This window comes from Capricornis sumatraensis, chromosome 16, assembly GCF_032405125.1.
Source record: "Capricornis sumatraensis isolate serow.1 chromosome 16, serow.2, whole genome shotgun sequence".
In the NCBI taxonomy this organism is placed as follows: domain Eukaryota; kingdom Metazoa; phylum Chordata; class Mammalia; order Artiodactyla; family Bovidae; genus Capricornis; species Capricornis sumatraensis.
Window position 1 is genome coordinate 81,857,049 of NC_091084.1, and position 15,546 is coordinate 81,872,594.

At 44.2% G+C, this 15,546-nt stretch overlaps 1 protein-coding gene across 1 annotated transcript in view; it reads right to left on the reverse strand.

Annotated features, from left to right (window-relative positions):
* Window positions 1-621: 621 nt before the first annotated feature.
* The window catches only part of LPXN (leupaxin), a 39,628-nt gene continuing 24,703 nt past the window's right edge, over window positions 622-15,546 (reverse strand). Inside the window, exons 6-9 of the mRNA XM_068989125.1 lie at window positions 14,577-14,750; window positions 14,392-14,473; window positions 2,095-2,243; window positions 622-1,263 (exon numbers count right to left, since the gene is read on the reverse strand). Of these exons, the coding sequence (XP_068845226.1) occupies window positions 994-1,263; window positions 2,095-2,243; window positions 14,392-14,473; window positions 14,577-14,750 (675 nt within the window). The 3' untranslated portion in view covers window positions 622-993. The remainder of the gene's footprint in view (window positions 1,264-2,094; window positions 2,244-14,391; window positions 14,474-14,576; window positions 14,751-15,546) is intronic.

Here is a 15,546-nt window from a genome sequence, read left to right on the forward strand (position 1 = left end):
TACATACAACTTTATGAGTTTGGAGATATGCACGCATATGCAAATATGAATTTGCAACTGCCTAGTGGAAATTGTTTTCCTCCAAAGGTAAACAAAGCAATGAAAAAACTTTTAAGAAGCTTTGCCATCTTTTAATCAATCACTTAAGTGCAAAAAAATAAAGTGAAAGCTACGAGCCCAAATTAAAAGTCAATGACTAGGAGTCTCTCCTTTTCATTTTTTCTGATGTAAACAAAAGGGCCCGTTGTATGGAAGTAAACAAGAGGTATGATACAAACTTAACTGCATATTGTGCCTGGCGTACAACATGGGAAGCAGAAAATTTATTTACCAAACCAATATGACACTGAGTCATTAAAACCACAAGTTCCTTTATTCATCAGTGATGTCCGGAGTCAAAGTTTTCCAGTTAAAATCTACTTTCTCTTGAAAAGGAGAAACACACTGAAGGGAAACACAAGGAACTAAAGCGCGACACAGTGATCTCTAGCAGCAAGCAGAAAGCCCCGCAGCAGTGACCCCCACAGCGCTGTAAGGCAGCTATCCTCCTGCTAAGAAAAGACAGGAACAAAGCCCAGAGCAGTGATTGTGGGAAAGTCAGTCACAGGGAAATGGGGGTAGCTTAAAAGACCCAGCTCCTAAGGCTACACAGACAAGATCTATCTGTAGGACCATCAGTAGAGGTGAAAGTGGAGAAAGCTGAGGAAGGCAGGCGTGGGACGAATGCGTGCATGTGGACATACACGTGCAGAGGCACTATAGCAGGTCCCAGATCAAAAGTCGGCTGCATTGTTAAAAAAAAAGGCTTGAGAGCAGAACTTACAGCCGGAAGCCTAGTCACGTCACCTCTAGACGCTCCCTTCTTTGTCCATCTCCTTTGCTTTCCCTCTAAGCCCACTGAGCAGAAGGTCAGCAACTACAAACGTACCCTTCCCTCTCTTGGCTTAAATTTTCCAGCAGGTCAGAAGAGGGCGCATGTGGGCTCAGCTGGGGTCACACCGGGAAGAGCTTGTTGAAGCAGGGATGACAGTAGGTCTTGTCATTCTGCTCCTTGAAGACCCCCTTGGACAGCTGCGTCAGGCAGAAAGCGCACACGAAGTGCTCGGGGTGGAACTTGTAGCCCATGGCGCTGACGCAGCGGCCCGTGATGGGCTGTCCGCACCCGTGGCAGAGGGTTCCTCGGCGCTGATGGTAGTGGAGCTCACAGAAGGGACGCCCGTCCAGTTCAAAGAAGGAACCGGTAGAAAAACCGGTAAAGCAGTCCTGGGCGGTGAGGGGGAGAGAAAGACAAGCGGTGCAGATGTCAAGAAGTAAAGTGTCAGCAAAATTTCAGCCTGGAAATCCCCGCCAGTTTCCCACCAGTGCACACGCGGAGGTTAGAATATCGCCCCTCTGCAAACCAGACAAGCAAATGCCCACATGGATGTGTTTTGTGTTTTTTTTTTTTTTTAAGAAACTTTTAATTTTGTATTGGAGTATAGCCGATGAACAAGATGGTGATAGTGTCAGGTAGACGGCAAAGGAACTCAACCATACATAAACATGTATCCATTTTCTCCTAAACTCCCTTCCCATCCAGGCTGCCACATAACACTGAGCAGAGTTCCCCATGCTATAGGGTAGGTCCTTGTTGGTTACCCACTATCAGTATAGCAGGGTGAACATATCCATCCCAGACTCCCTCACTTTCCTGCCTCCTCGGCAAGCATGAATCCACTCTCGACGTCTGAGAGTTTGTTTCTGCTTTGTAAATAAACTCATTTCTTCTGCTGTTGTTGTTCAGCTGCTAACTTGTGTCTGACCCTTTGTGACGCATGGACACAGCTAATTTCTTTTTTAGATTCCGCATAGAAGGATGCCACACTGTATTTCTCCTTCTCTGTCTGAATTCACTCAGTAAGACAATCTCTAGGTTCATCCATGTGGCTGCAAATGGCATTATTCCATTCCTTCTATGGCCGAGAAAAACATGTATTTCTTTTAAGAAGCCCCTGTCAAATTCTCGCCCCGAGTTGTGAACCCTCTTACCACCTGCTCCCCACAAAGGAGAACCCTGCCTTTCCCGAAACCCAGAAGATAAGAGGGGATACCCACCCCACACACGAAGCACTCTGGGTGCCAGACGGTGCCCATGGCTGAAAGGTAGTTTTCCACCACTGGCCGGTTGCAGCCCCCACATCTGGGTGCAAACATGCCCAGGAAGTCCTTCCGGCAATACGGCTTCTTGTCCTTCTCGTGAAAGCCTGGAGAGAGGGAAAGCAAGGGTTTGCTCTTGCGGTTTGAGACCTTAAACCAAGTTAGAGATGGAGAAGAGGGCAATGACGTACACTCTCCCCCATTCGAAATGCACTGATAGACGCCTGCGTCAAGGGGCTGTCATAAGAAAGGCGCGAGGCAGCGCAGCCACAGGGTTTCTGAGTCGGGCCTGGTTCACACTTGTTCTGTCACAGGTGGTGTCTGGGTCTTTGCAGTTCCATGAGCCGTAGCCCACGAGTCTCCTCTGTCCATGGGATTTTCCAGGCAAGAATACTGGAATGGGCTGCCATTTCTCTCCAGGGGATCTTCCTGATACCCAGGGATCAAACCCACGTCTCTTCTTTACCACTCAGCCACCAGGGCAGCCTGTCTGATTTGCGCAAGCATTTAATAAGCGTTGAGATCTATTCCTCCTCAACGCCTCTGCACATCGGCCTCTGCATTCCCAGGCCTTGATATGGCGAGCCCCGCCTCGTGTTTCAGAAATCAACTCAAATATCCTCTAATCAGAGAGAATCTCTGCAGCCTGTATTTATCTCTTCATCTTTTTTTCATTGCCTTTTCTCTCTGACTGGAATGTTTGCTCTGAAAGAAACTAAGTATTTTGGTCTGGTCACTTTATAATCCCCAGTATCTAAAACAGTATCTGGGGTGGGAGAAAAGTGTCTAATATTTTAAAAGAAAGCAATATTAAATAATAATTTCCAAATTGATGCAAAAATCCAAATGTAATCATTCAAACCATATAAACACGTGAATTAGAAACGGATGGGGGCTTCCTTGGTGGCTCAGCAGTAAAGACTCCACCTGCCAATGCAGGAGACACAGTTAGACGCCTGATCCGAGAAGATCCCACGTGTCACGGAGCAACTAAGCCCGTGCGGAGCAACTAAGCCCGTGCGCCGCAACTACTGAGTCTGCGCTCTAGAGCCCGGGGCTGCAGCGACTGAAGCCTCAGTGCCCTCGAGCCCGTCTTCCACAACAAGAGAGGCCACCGCAGGGAGAAGCCCGTGCCCCCGCAGTCAGAGAGGAGCCCGCCTGCCAAAGCTGGAGAGACGCCCTCACCGCGAGGAAGACCAGCACAGCCCTAGACAAATGCCGTGTCTTTCTAATGGATGGGTTCCTCTTTAACTGGGGAATAGAAAACTGTGCTAAGATTGGCTCAAATTTCAAAAGGAAGTTAAAGATTAATAAGCTTAGCCACATTAAAAATATATAGGAATGACTTACGTTCGGCCAAAAAAGATCATTAGCAAAGACAAACACAACCAAGAAACTGAGGAAAATATTTGCTACCTATATATCAGGAAAATATAGCTAAATCAAGGAGTTCCAAACTGGATATATGATTTCAATTATTGTTTTATAAAATGTAAAAAAAAAAAAAAAAGAATAGAGAAATCAATCTCTAAAATTTTAATCAAGTTTTAGCAAATTAACCATACATCAAATTGATAATATGACTAAAGAAGGCAACAATTCATTCAGCGGCTCTAACACACAGTATTTTGACTGTATAATTTATTTATACATAGGCTGTATTCTAAAAAGAGCTACAAAAATCTTTTAAACTTTTTTCAATAAGGTTATAAAAGCATTTATTCACGGTAAAACCATTTATTCATAGTAAAACGTTTCTTCAGTTTTCCTGTATGAGATGTATCTCAAGATAACTAAATAGTTAATGATGAAATGGTCCTGTTTATATAATCCCATCTAATAAACGCTGAAAGAGTGATGGAAAAGTCACCATTTTACAACTGAGATCACTGGTGATAGGCAATGATCATCAATAGGGAACTTGAAAATGGAGGGGTGAGGCTGACACTGCTTGCAACAGTGGTCAATCTTAGCATCAGTAAAAGTAGGTCAGGCTTCCCTGGTGGCTCAGACGGTAAAGAATCTGCCTGCAATAAAGGAGACCTGGGTTCGATCCGTGGGTCAGGAAGATCCCCTGGAGAAGAGAATGACAACCCACTGCAGTATTCTTGCCTGGAGAATTCCATGGTCAGAGGAGCTTAGCAGGCTACAATCCACGGGGTAGTAAAGAGTCAGACACGACTGAGCAAGTAACACTTTCATTTTCCAAAAGTAGGTCAACCAGTCATTACATACCTCTAGATATGACTCAACAAGCAGTACAGAGCAGCCAGGATCTATGAGCTATTCTCCCCTAAATACTAAACCTAAACTGAATCAAGTCTCTAGGTCTAAACTTTGGGAGAATGGCATTCTATCATGTATACTATCATGTAAGAATTGAATCGCCAGTCTATGTCTGACGCAGGATACAGCATGCTTGGGGCTGGTGCATGGGGATGACCCACAGAGATGTTATGGGGAGGGAGGTGGGAGGGGGGTTCATGTTTGGGAACACATGTAAGAATTAAAGATTTTAAAATTAAAAAAAAAATAAAAATTAAAAAAAAAGCAGAAAAAAAAAAACTTAAATAAAATTTGCTATAAGCCTAAAGCTAGTATGTAAATCAGAAATCAGGTAAAATAATAATAAATCCATACAGTCAATATGGATCAATTTTTTAGTAAATAATCTTCACTCATCAATATTTCTACAGATTATATATGGGGACAGCATAGATAATTAACATAGGAAATTCAAAAGACAACATTTTAAAACATTAAACACTTGAAGTTACCTATAAAGCTTCTCAAAATAGCACAGAAAAAGAAGTGAAAAAAAAAAAAAAAACAGACTCTCTTCTTCATCTTTCTTGGATTATCATGAAGTTCCAGATGATCCTGTCATCACCCATTAATAATAATTCTGCCCATATGGAAGCAATCATAAAAACAAAGTAGCAAAAAGGAAAAGAAATATGAAAATTCTTAATCTTATTATTGAATAAAGATATAAAACTGCCTACAAAAAAAAAAACTGACAATTTACAGAAAACACTGCAGAAGGCGGGGCAAGACGAAGATAGAGCAAAGGTAAGCGCCATCGTTAGGCAGCAGCCAGTCAAATCAAGAATATGGGGCCTTTACAGAACGTAGGTTCCAGTTTCTTAATGAATCAACGCTACAAAAAAGTGAGGAAGAGAGGATTGTTACAGGATTCAAAAATTTTGAGGGATAAAGCAGTCAAAGGCAGAACATAAAGGATCTTGCTTGGATCCTGATTCAAACAAAGCAACTGAATAACACCATTTAGAAACTTGAGAAATTGGGATGTGGGTTTTAAATGAAAATAAGGAACTGTTAATTTTGTGAAGTATGAAGGGTGTCCATCAGTTGGAGCTGACATGGGCTGAAGTATTTAATGGTGAGATGATATGATTTTTAGGATTTGCTTTTAAATTATTCCCTCGAAAGAAAAGGCTAGGTGGTTTAGTAGTGGTTAGAGGAAATTTGTTTGGCAAGATGTTGGTATTTATTGAAATTTCCATAAGAAAAAGCTTAAAAATAAATGTGTTGAGGTCTAAGTGCTTTCGTTTTAATACTTGAAATGCTCACTGTTAGGTGCAGGTTAGAAAACCCCTGGCTCTTAAAGATCCTGTGTCCAGATGATGCGAGATAAGAAACCCATGGTGACTGCTTTTAAAAATCTTTGAAATAAGTCTGCTTCACAAATAGACAACTAGCCCAAGAAGAAATACTTTTACGGGTACTGTATCCAACATTATGGCTAAGAATGAAACGTAAAAGAAAGTACTGAAGTTCCAAGTTTTGCTAATTAGTAGTTTCATTTCTAATTAGCTAAGTAGTAAAAACAGTGTTAAATAAATATATATGCAGTGCCTCAAAACATATGGAGGTATTCACATATTTTTATATTCCTAGTGACAAAGATAAATGTTACTATTCCATTATTGTTTTAGAAAGTCATTTGATAATGTGTATCAATATTTTTAAAATATATAAATATCTAGAAGTTAATCTACATAAATAATTCAATAGAAGAAAATTCTGTGTTTAAAGATAGTCATTACAGCTGTACTAAGAAAACACAAGCAATCTAAATATATCGTTGCAAACACATTTAGTTGTTTTCAGTATTTGGAACTATAAATAATGCTTTAGTAAACATCTTCAGGCATATAATCTTTTAAAATTTGTCTACATGAAGCCCTGATGGAATAACTGATATTATTAAAATCATTATAAAACTATTAAACAACATGGGAAAACGCTTAAGGGGAAAAAAAGGAATTTCAAGCATACTGTAACTTTTATATATACACAAATATTAATAAATGTAGAAAAATATTGGTAGGACAAATTTTTTGTTGCACTAGGTTAAGAAGTTAATAGATTACAAATAAAATTTTATGCAAGGTCTTATTGTCTTCACATTAAAAAAAAGAAAAATATAATAAATTGATTCATCCTCAAGCACTTATTCATGTGATATATTCCCTCTGCTTCAAAAATCATTTCCTAAGACACCCAGATGGTTTGGTTCTGCACTTAACTCAGGGGTCTGCTTAAGGGAACAACAACTCGACCACTTTTTTCCAAGCAGAACCCTGTTGCTCTCCCTCATCCCCTCTCCTAAGGCACAGAGTAAGTTAGGTAATCAGTTGGCCATTTGGTTGCCGTCTGTCTTTCTCACTAGAACATATGCAGCATGAATGTGGGGACTTTGTTTTTTGTCACTGTCCCCCGAGTTCCTAGAACAGTACCTGATACGTAGATAGAAGCTGCTCAAAAAACATGCATCGAATTCGCAGGCCTGTGAACAATACTACAACAGCAAGGTTGAGACCATGGCTTCAGAAGAGGGTCGCCCCGCATCAAAATTAACTAGAACACGCATAAACAGGTGAACTTTTCTAGAAGAAACTCTCCTTAGCATTTCCAAGGAGATTCCACCTAAAACAAAGAGGACCAGTAACAACCTCATTTTTGCAACACCTACTGTTTTACTGGTTCCAACTGAGGGTTCTCCCTGCAGGACTAAATCGAAATTCGATTCTTCATAGCAACCCTCTCATTTTACAAGGGAGAAAAGGGAAGCTCAGCGAAATCACAAATAACCAGCTAGGCGGTGGAGGAACTGATTCAAATCTAGGCCTAGCTTCAAAGTCTAACTTGGACGTTACATCCTTGACCTTAAACGCATTGTCACCTTGAACTTTCCGCGGGAACTGAGGGTATCAGCTGAGCTTAAATATCATAACCCAATAATTTGGTAAATAGAAGAGATCTCTAAATGTGCCCCACTCAAACAGCATGTAAGCAAAACACAAGAAACATTATTTCTAGAAACACACTTTGACCATAGCAACCAGATCCAAAAAAAGGCAATAGGAGGAGCCAGGGGTTCACGTCCAAATCGTGCAGCTGCAGTGGCCCTTAACCTCGGGGCATTTTCTGATATGCCTTGCCTTGTTCAACTACGCTTTCTTTGAAGAGCAGACGATTTAATAGATTTCTGAGACCTCTAGATCTAAGAATGTAAACCAATAATTTTTTAGGCTGTCCTGTATCCCTCTTTTCTGCCTCTGAGACAAAGAAGAGCTCAGGTGTTCTCTTTGTCAAAGAACCTCTAGAGTCTGATCAAGGACAACTGAAGGCGGGCATGCTAAGTCACTTCAGTCGTGCCCAACTCTTTGCGACCCCTTGGACTGTATCCCGCCAGGCTCCTCTGTCCATGGGATTTTGCAGGCAAGAATTCTGGAGTGGGTTGCCATTTCCTCCTCCAGGAGATCCTCCCAACCCAGGGATTGAACCCGCGTTTCCTGTGTCACCTGCATTGCAGACCAATTCTTCACGTGCTGAGCCATCAGGGGAAGCCAAGCAAACCAACACCCACAGCCATCTTTCTTGCTTCTGCGGCACACAGACTACAGCACACATCCGCCACCTGGAGAACTGGTCTGTACGCTGACTGCGTGGCCCCACCCCACCCAGTGCTTCTGATTCAGTTGGCCTGGGTTGGGGCTCGAAACTCTGCATCCTTGACCAGTCCCCAAGCTGATGCTGATGTTTCATAAAACAAACGGGGTAGAACTGAGCTTGCCTAGAAGCAGGTGTCACCTGAGAAAATTGTGAGACAGGCCAACTGCCCTAGGAATGACCCTCGCCTAGGCATTTACAGGGGAGCTGGTCTCAAGCATGAGACAGGAGGGAAGTAACAGCCTCTGTTTTAGCTCAGGTGAGCCCCAGGAGAGGACGCAAAGGCAATCAGCCCAACTTGCTGTGATACCCCTGCAGTGAGTAATCCAACCAATTGAGAAAGTTTCAGCACTTAACTTTCCTGGAGCCTCTCTCCGGGGCCAATTACTCTGGAGGACAGATAAGAAACACTAACAATTTGCAAAAGTACCTTAAGTGAAGAACGGTGTTTGTACTCTGGTGAGGCTCACAGCCACCAGGGAAATTAGGGGGCACCGGCGTGGCCTGGATAATGAACAATTAAAGAGAAAGACACGGGCACTGGGGACCTGGTCCCTGTGGGAGGATGCTAAGGGCTGGTGTGCTTAGTGAGCCTTAGAGAGGAATCCTCTGAACTGAAACAAAAATGCAGATGGATTTAATTTCCCAGGAGGCTCAGCGGTTGCGCTGTCATTACAGGAACTTCGTGTGTGACTGTGGGACTCGGGGCCAGGCCGGATGCCACCTAATTAATGGAGTAACCATGTGGCAGGAGGCGCATTTACAGAAAACAATGGATGAAAGCAAACAGCCAACCCAAGAGGAGCTTCTGCTTAGTAACGGGCCTTTGTTGTCACTTGTCTCAATAAATATGCTTTAAGCATGGCTTCATATCGATTATATAAAGTCATAAATGACCAATTCAGCCTTGTCTAGTTAGAAGGGGCCCAAGCCAAAAACAATGCAAGCTAGCTACCTTCAAGGCATTTCCTGGTTATCCTATGGACAGGGTATTTTTCTTCTGTATTTAACTCACGTCTCTTCTTGAAATATGTATGCACTGGTGTCTGCTGTCAGGCACCTTCCACATCATAATTATCCACGGGCAGTATTCACTTGCTGACTCTTTCACCCAACACACCCTCAGACTTCTATGGCGACCAGTGCAATATAAATTGACCATGACTTAGACTAAATCTCAACGAAAAATGCTGTTTAACTAAAGTGCAGTCTGAACATGAAAGACCTAATGATTTGTGAAAAGCACGGAACAAGCTTCAGGGAGCAAGCAAATCACTACAACGCACTTCGCTAGTGGATTTTATCAGCGCTACTCTACCCAGGTCTGTCTTCAAATAAAGTGTCCCGTGTTTGTGCCAAGAAAGTAAAGAGACCCAACAGCAGAAGAGGGATTCAGTCTCCATCAAGGGGCAGTTGCAATGGTGCAGAAGAAAACACGGAACGTGCAGAAGTGAAACCTGAGTCTAAATTCCAGTTCTCTGATTTTCTAGCTGCATGACTTAAAAAAAAAAAGTGACTTTACCTCCCCGATGCTCAGTGCTTCCATCTAATATTTGGTAAAATTATTCTCCCCAAGTTGTGCTGGAGATTAAATGAGTAATAGTCAGGAATATACATAGGGCTTCCCAGGGGGCACTAGTGGTAAAGCAGCTGCCTGCCAGTGCAGAAGGCATAAGAGATAGGGGTTTGACCCCTGGGTCGGGTTCCATCCCTAGAAGAGGGCACAGCAACCCACTTCAGTATTCTCGCCTGGAGAATTCCATGAGCAAAGGAGCCTGGAGGGCTGGAGTCCACGGCAGCACAAAGAGTTGGACCCGACTGAAGCAACTTAGCGCACATACACGTTAACCTGCCTGATATTTAAGACCTGGCCTCCAGGAGAACTAGCATGCCATGGGGCTTACCTTCATATCCTCTTGAGTCATCACTAGCACAATAGGTGAAGCATTATTTAAAACAGAAAGATTCATGGGGAAAAGAGAAAAGGCAAGACCACGCCACAGGTGAACTATCAAAATCGTCTAAAATTTAAAGTGGGTGTTAGAGTGGCACCTAGCTTGGCAGAAACAAAGCTAAACCAACAAACAGCAACAATAACATAAACCTGAAACCTAGATAATTAAAGAGGGAGATGCTGGTAAAACTGAAGCCCTCCGGGGGCTTCCTGGGCCAGCGGTTAACACTCTGCGCTTCCGCGGCAGGGGACATGGGTCTGGTCCCTAATCAGGGAACGAAGATCCCACATTCCTCATGCTGAGTAACACAGCCAAAAAAACCCTCAACCATCCTGAGCTCCAAAACATCAAAGGGGCTCAGGCTCGGATTATTTTAAACTCATAAAATAGTCTTCAAGGCTGTGAGCAGGATTGGTTGAAAGTCTGAAGAACTGTCAGAAAATCAGATTCCCCATCTGAACTGTAAGATGCAATGATTATTCTGTAAATAATAATTTACAGAATTTATTTCTGTAAATAACAATAATTTACAATTATATAAATAATAATAATTTCTGTAAATAATAATTACAGAAATGATTATTTCTGTAAATTTCAAGTCAGAGGGTCTCAATGTTCAGGGATATTGGACATGTACTATAAGAAAAGAAGTCAAGCTTTCTACTAAGAGTATTAGTCACTCAGCCATGTCCAACTCTTTGCAACTCTATGGATGATAGCCCATCAGGCTCCTCTGTCCATGGATTCTCTTGGCAAGAACACTGAAGTGGGTTGCCGTTCCCTTCTCCAGGGGATCTTCCTGACCCAGGGATCGAACCTGGGTCTCCTGCATTGCAGGCAGAGCCACAAGGCAGCTCAAAGCCATTACCGTCTGAGCCACCAGGGAAGCCTGACGGAATTAAAGTTCTACGTTTTTTAGTAAAAAATGGGAATTAAATAAAAGTTGGCATACTGAACGGTAAAAACCCCATCCCCTAATCCCTTTTACTAATTTTTGTAAGGCTGACAGAGAGCACAACTCTTTGGTAAAATTTATTCAAGACAGAAGACCTAAAATATTAATATTTAAGGGTCCTGCAGCACCCTACCTGAGTACCGGCCCACCAGTCAGCACGTTCTGCCTCACCCACAGAGCTTCCGGTTAGCATTAAAGTGTCTCATTCATTCTTAAATAAAGAATGGGCAAGAAAGGTCAGCAGCACTTGGCGAAGACCAATGCAACGGGATAGAGGGCATCAAGATGTGATAGACGTCAAAGTTCCAAGTGCGCGGCAAGACGTCCCTCAAAGTAGACAGCTATGGACTATCTGCACAAATCTTGGACTCTTCCCTTACACCTAGGATATAAAACAGGTAAAGAGAAAGGATCTTTTCCGTGATGCTGGGAAAGACTGAAGGCAAGAGGAGAAGGGGAGATGGAGGACGAGATGGTTGGATGGCATCACCGACTCAATAGACATGAGTTTGAGCAAGTCCCAGGAGATGGCACAGGGCAGGGAAGGCTGGCATGCTGCAGTCCACGGGGTCGCCAAGAGTGGGCCATGACTGAGCCTCTGAACAACAGCAAAGAGAAAGCGAGGCCGAGACAGGGATTTCTCCGAGAAAGCTGGGCTACGCCTGCTCCACCACCATTGCCAAGAGGCATGAGGCATGGTCCCGGGGACCCTCAAGTCAAGAGGGCGACTGCAACAGGACCACTCTGAGAGCTGGCCATGGGTGCCCTTCCCATACAGTTGATGGAATTTGACTCCTCCCCGGAAAAGATCCACAGGTGAGAGTCTGGTTAAACGGCCTACGGCCGCTGAATAGAGAGAGGCACCTGAAATTAAGTGCAGTCATTCTAGCCAGCTTCCCTGGTGGCTCAGACAATAAAGCGTCTGCCTGCAACACGGGAGACCCAGGTTCAATCCCTGGGCCAGGGAGATCCCCTGGAGAAGGAAATGCAACCCATTCCAGTACTCCTGCTTGGAGAATCGCATGGACAGAGGAGCCTGGCAAGCTACAGTCCACGAGGTCACAAAAGAGGCAGACACGACTTAGCAACTAAACAACAGCAAAAAGAAAAGTCAGACTTAAATATACACCAAGCCCAGAGAGTTCAAAGCAAATTAGACAACTTAGAACTTCTCTGCCCTCCAAGCTAAACCCTTCCACCCCTGTTTCTACCCTGGTGGGGTCAGCTATGGAGATTAGCAGTGGGTGTGAGAATAAAAGCGAGAAAGGACCAATGACCGGCCATAGCCCTCTTCCCTGGCCTTCTGCAGCTTAAAGACCCCACCAGGGGAGAGAGTAGCTGTCTCCCCTTAAATAAGTTGGAAGCTTCAGTTATTATGCAGAATGAATTACCTAAGGATTTAGACTTGTGTTTTGTGTCTTAAATTTACTTTTCTATTTAGAGTAAGTCATTGAGAATAATCAAAAAAGACATAAGACCGCCTCAAATTTTTATTTAGAAGACAACTATCCCTGTGAATTAATTCTAAAAGGACAAGAAAAAGAAGCTTTCTGATTTCATACATGAGTTATATTGGTTCAAAACAAACATAAAAAGAAGAAGTCAGAAAAAAAAATCAAGACCATGCAAAAAACAGAAGGGAGTAAAAAGCCTGCAACAGGGGCAAAACAGGTCACACAGAAAGGGTCAGGAACAAGAACAAAAGCTTAATAAAAAACTTCAGCCACGGAGGCAGGAAGACAGTGAAGCAGTGTCTTCAGAATGGCGAGGGACAGCTTCTGCCTGCTCCTGTCTACTTAAGGTAGACAAGATATTTTCAGATGCTCAAGGTTTCAAAGCTTTTACCAGGAGCTACTGGAGGGTGTGCTCCACCAAAATAAAAGCAATAATACACATTCAAAGATGGAGGAAAGGATTTAGTATAAGGGATTCCTGAGATAAAGTATTGCTTCTCAGCAGGCAGGCTGGAGCAGAAGGATGAAAGTCTCATGGACAGATGTCTCCAAGAAAAAAAAAAGAAAGGAACAGAACTGATGTATTACCAGAAGTGGTTGACAATTTTTGAGAGGGATTTCGCAGCTCTGTCAGATAAATTAGTGATAATTACAATGAGAATTAAGCTAATGAAAAAGGGATCCAGATGTTAATTTCAGGAAATAACACATGTGTATGAAAAGGACACCACGAGAATGATCGTCATCTTCGTTATCAGTCTTCACGTGCCAGGCACTGTTGCAAACACATCGATATTGTCTCTTAAAATCCTCATAATGACCCTATACAGTAAGCATTATCATTTTTTCTTACTTAAAAAAAAACAAAAAACCTTTTTGGTCGTGCCACATGGCATGTGAGAGCTTAGATTCCCAACCAGGAATCAAACCCATGCTCCTGCATTGGAAGCGCAGAGTCTTAACCACTGGACCACAAGGGAAGTTCTAAAGCAAGCATTATTATCAGGTCCATTTTACTCATGAGGAAAGTGAGCTCCGAAGATAACTTGAACATCATATGGCTAATAAATGCCACAGCCCAGATTTGAACCAGGCAGACGAACCCCCAGATCCACACTGTATTATATCAGTTTGTTACATGACTCAACTGTGAGCAATATATATGTGACTGCCAACATGTACACATTGAATACTGATCTGATTTATAATTACGACCTAATTATAACTGAGAGAATAGGGGAGGGGAATTATGTTGGGGTGGGTGGAGGAGTAATAACATTTCTAAGTCCTTATCTCTCTTGGTAGAAAGTTAACATGTAATGCCTAAAATTGGACAAAAAAATCCATATAGAGGAATATCCTGTTTAAAATATACAAGTAAATAATGTGCTGTGCTTAGTTGCTCAGTCGTGTCCGACTCTTTGCAACCCCACGGGCTGTAGCCCGCCAGGCTCCTCTGTCCATGGGATTCTCCAGGCAAGAATACTGGAGTGGGCTGCGATGCCCTCCTCCAGGGGATCTTCCCGATCCAGGAATGGAACCTGCGTCTCCGGCAGGGCATCAGCAGGCAGGTTCTTTACCACTAGCGCCACCTGGAAAGCCCCACAAGTAAATAATAGAAGCAGCTAAAATATTTGGAGAGGAGAACTGGACTTGGGGGTGGAAAAAGGAAAAGCAAAGGAGTGTTCTTTTTTAATATTATTCGGCATAGTATTTGCATTTTAAACTATGCATTTGTATGACTTTGATTTAAATTTTTCATTTAAGCAAAAGGTATCAGCGTCAGATCAGGTAGGAAAGGGATGGCGTTTGGTACCGAAATGGGCACCCGGGGGGTCGAGGCAGGAACCAGGACCAGCAGAGAAGATCAGGGAAAGCCCTGCTGGTCCTCTTGTAACCACCCGGGCCGTACCTTCTTCACCGAACACCTCTCCACAGTGAGCGCAGAAGAAGTGCTCGGGGTGCCAGGTTTGATTCATGGCCGTCAGCACTTTCTGGAAAAGCAACGGAGAGCGATTAGGAGGCTGCAGAGCCGTAAAACACGAGCCGGGCTCTAACAAAAACTGCACGAAGGCGCGGGCAGCGGGGCTCACTCACGTCCAGGATGGGGGCGGCGCAGTACGCACAGCGCGGGGAGAAGAGGCGGTGGTAGTCGTCAGGGCAGTAGGCCAGGCCGCTCCGCTCGAAGAAGGGGCTGGAGCCGATCTCCGCTTCGCAGTGGGCGCACACGAAGTGCTCGGGATGCCACGCCTGCCCCAGCGCGTGGATCACCTGCAGCGCGAAGCAAAGCTTGGCGTGGGGCCGCGGGCACTCGGGGTCCGCAGTGTGCACGACTCTGGGGCGTGCTCTTCCAGCAGCATCCATGGAAACGACACCCCGTGCAGTTAGGCCACACGGAGGCCAAGACCTCGGGTGCGCTCACGCGGCCTGTGGTCCATGGGTATGTGTGTGTGTGTGAGTCGCTCAGTCGTGTCCGACTCTTTGCGACCCCATGGACTGCAGCCCGCCAGGCTCCTCTGTCCCTGGGATTCTCCAGGCAAGAGCGCTGGAGCGGGCTGCCATGCCCTTCTCCGCCTGTGGTCCATACTTCAGGGATAATGGCACGCTGCTGGCTTTCCTGACTGAATAAATGCTCATTCCGCTCTACTGCCCCAGAAAATTACAGACACGGAATAGAGCATAGCGGCGACGGACGACGCGCTTGGCCTGAAAGGGATCCTGGGAACAGGAGAAGACCAATGACAGTTTTTCTTCCTCTGATCTGGACACCTCATCTCACACCCTGTGGAAAGTCAGGTCTCAACGCCCTTTATAATGCCTTGGATGAAGGATGGTGCCCAAGCAGGAATTTGTGGTCATGCTATGACGCTGGGATTGGCTGAATAATCAGTCACTTTGCACTGGGAAGATTTGAACCAAGGGAGCAGAGGGAAAATTATTCTCCATACGGCAGTAGAGGAAAACGGTTACGAGCTCAAACTCTCAGGCCAGAATCTCCTGGGTTTGGATCTTACATCAACCTCTTACTAGACTTTGGACCTGTCAGTTAATGACCCTGGGCCCTCAG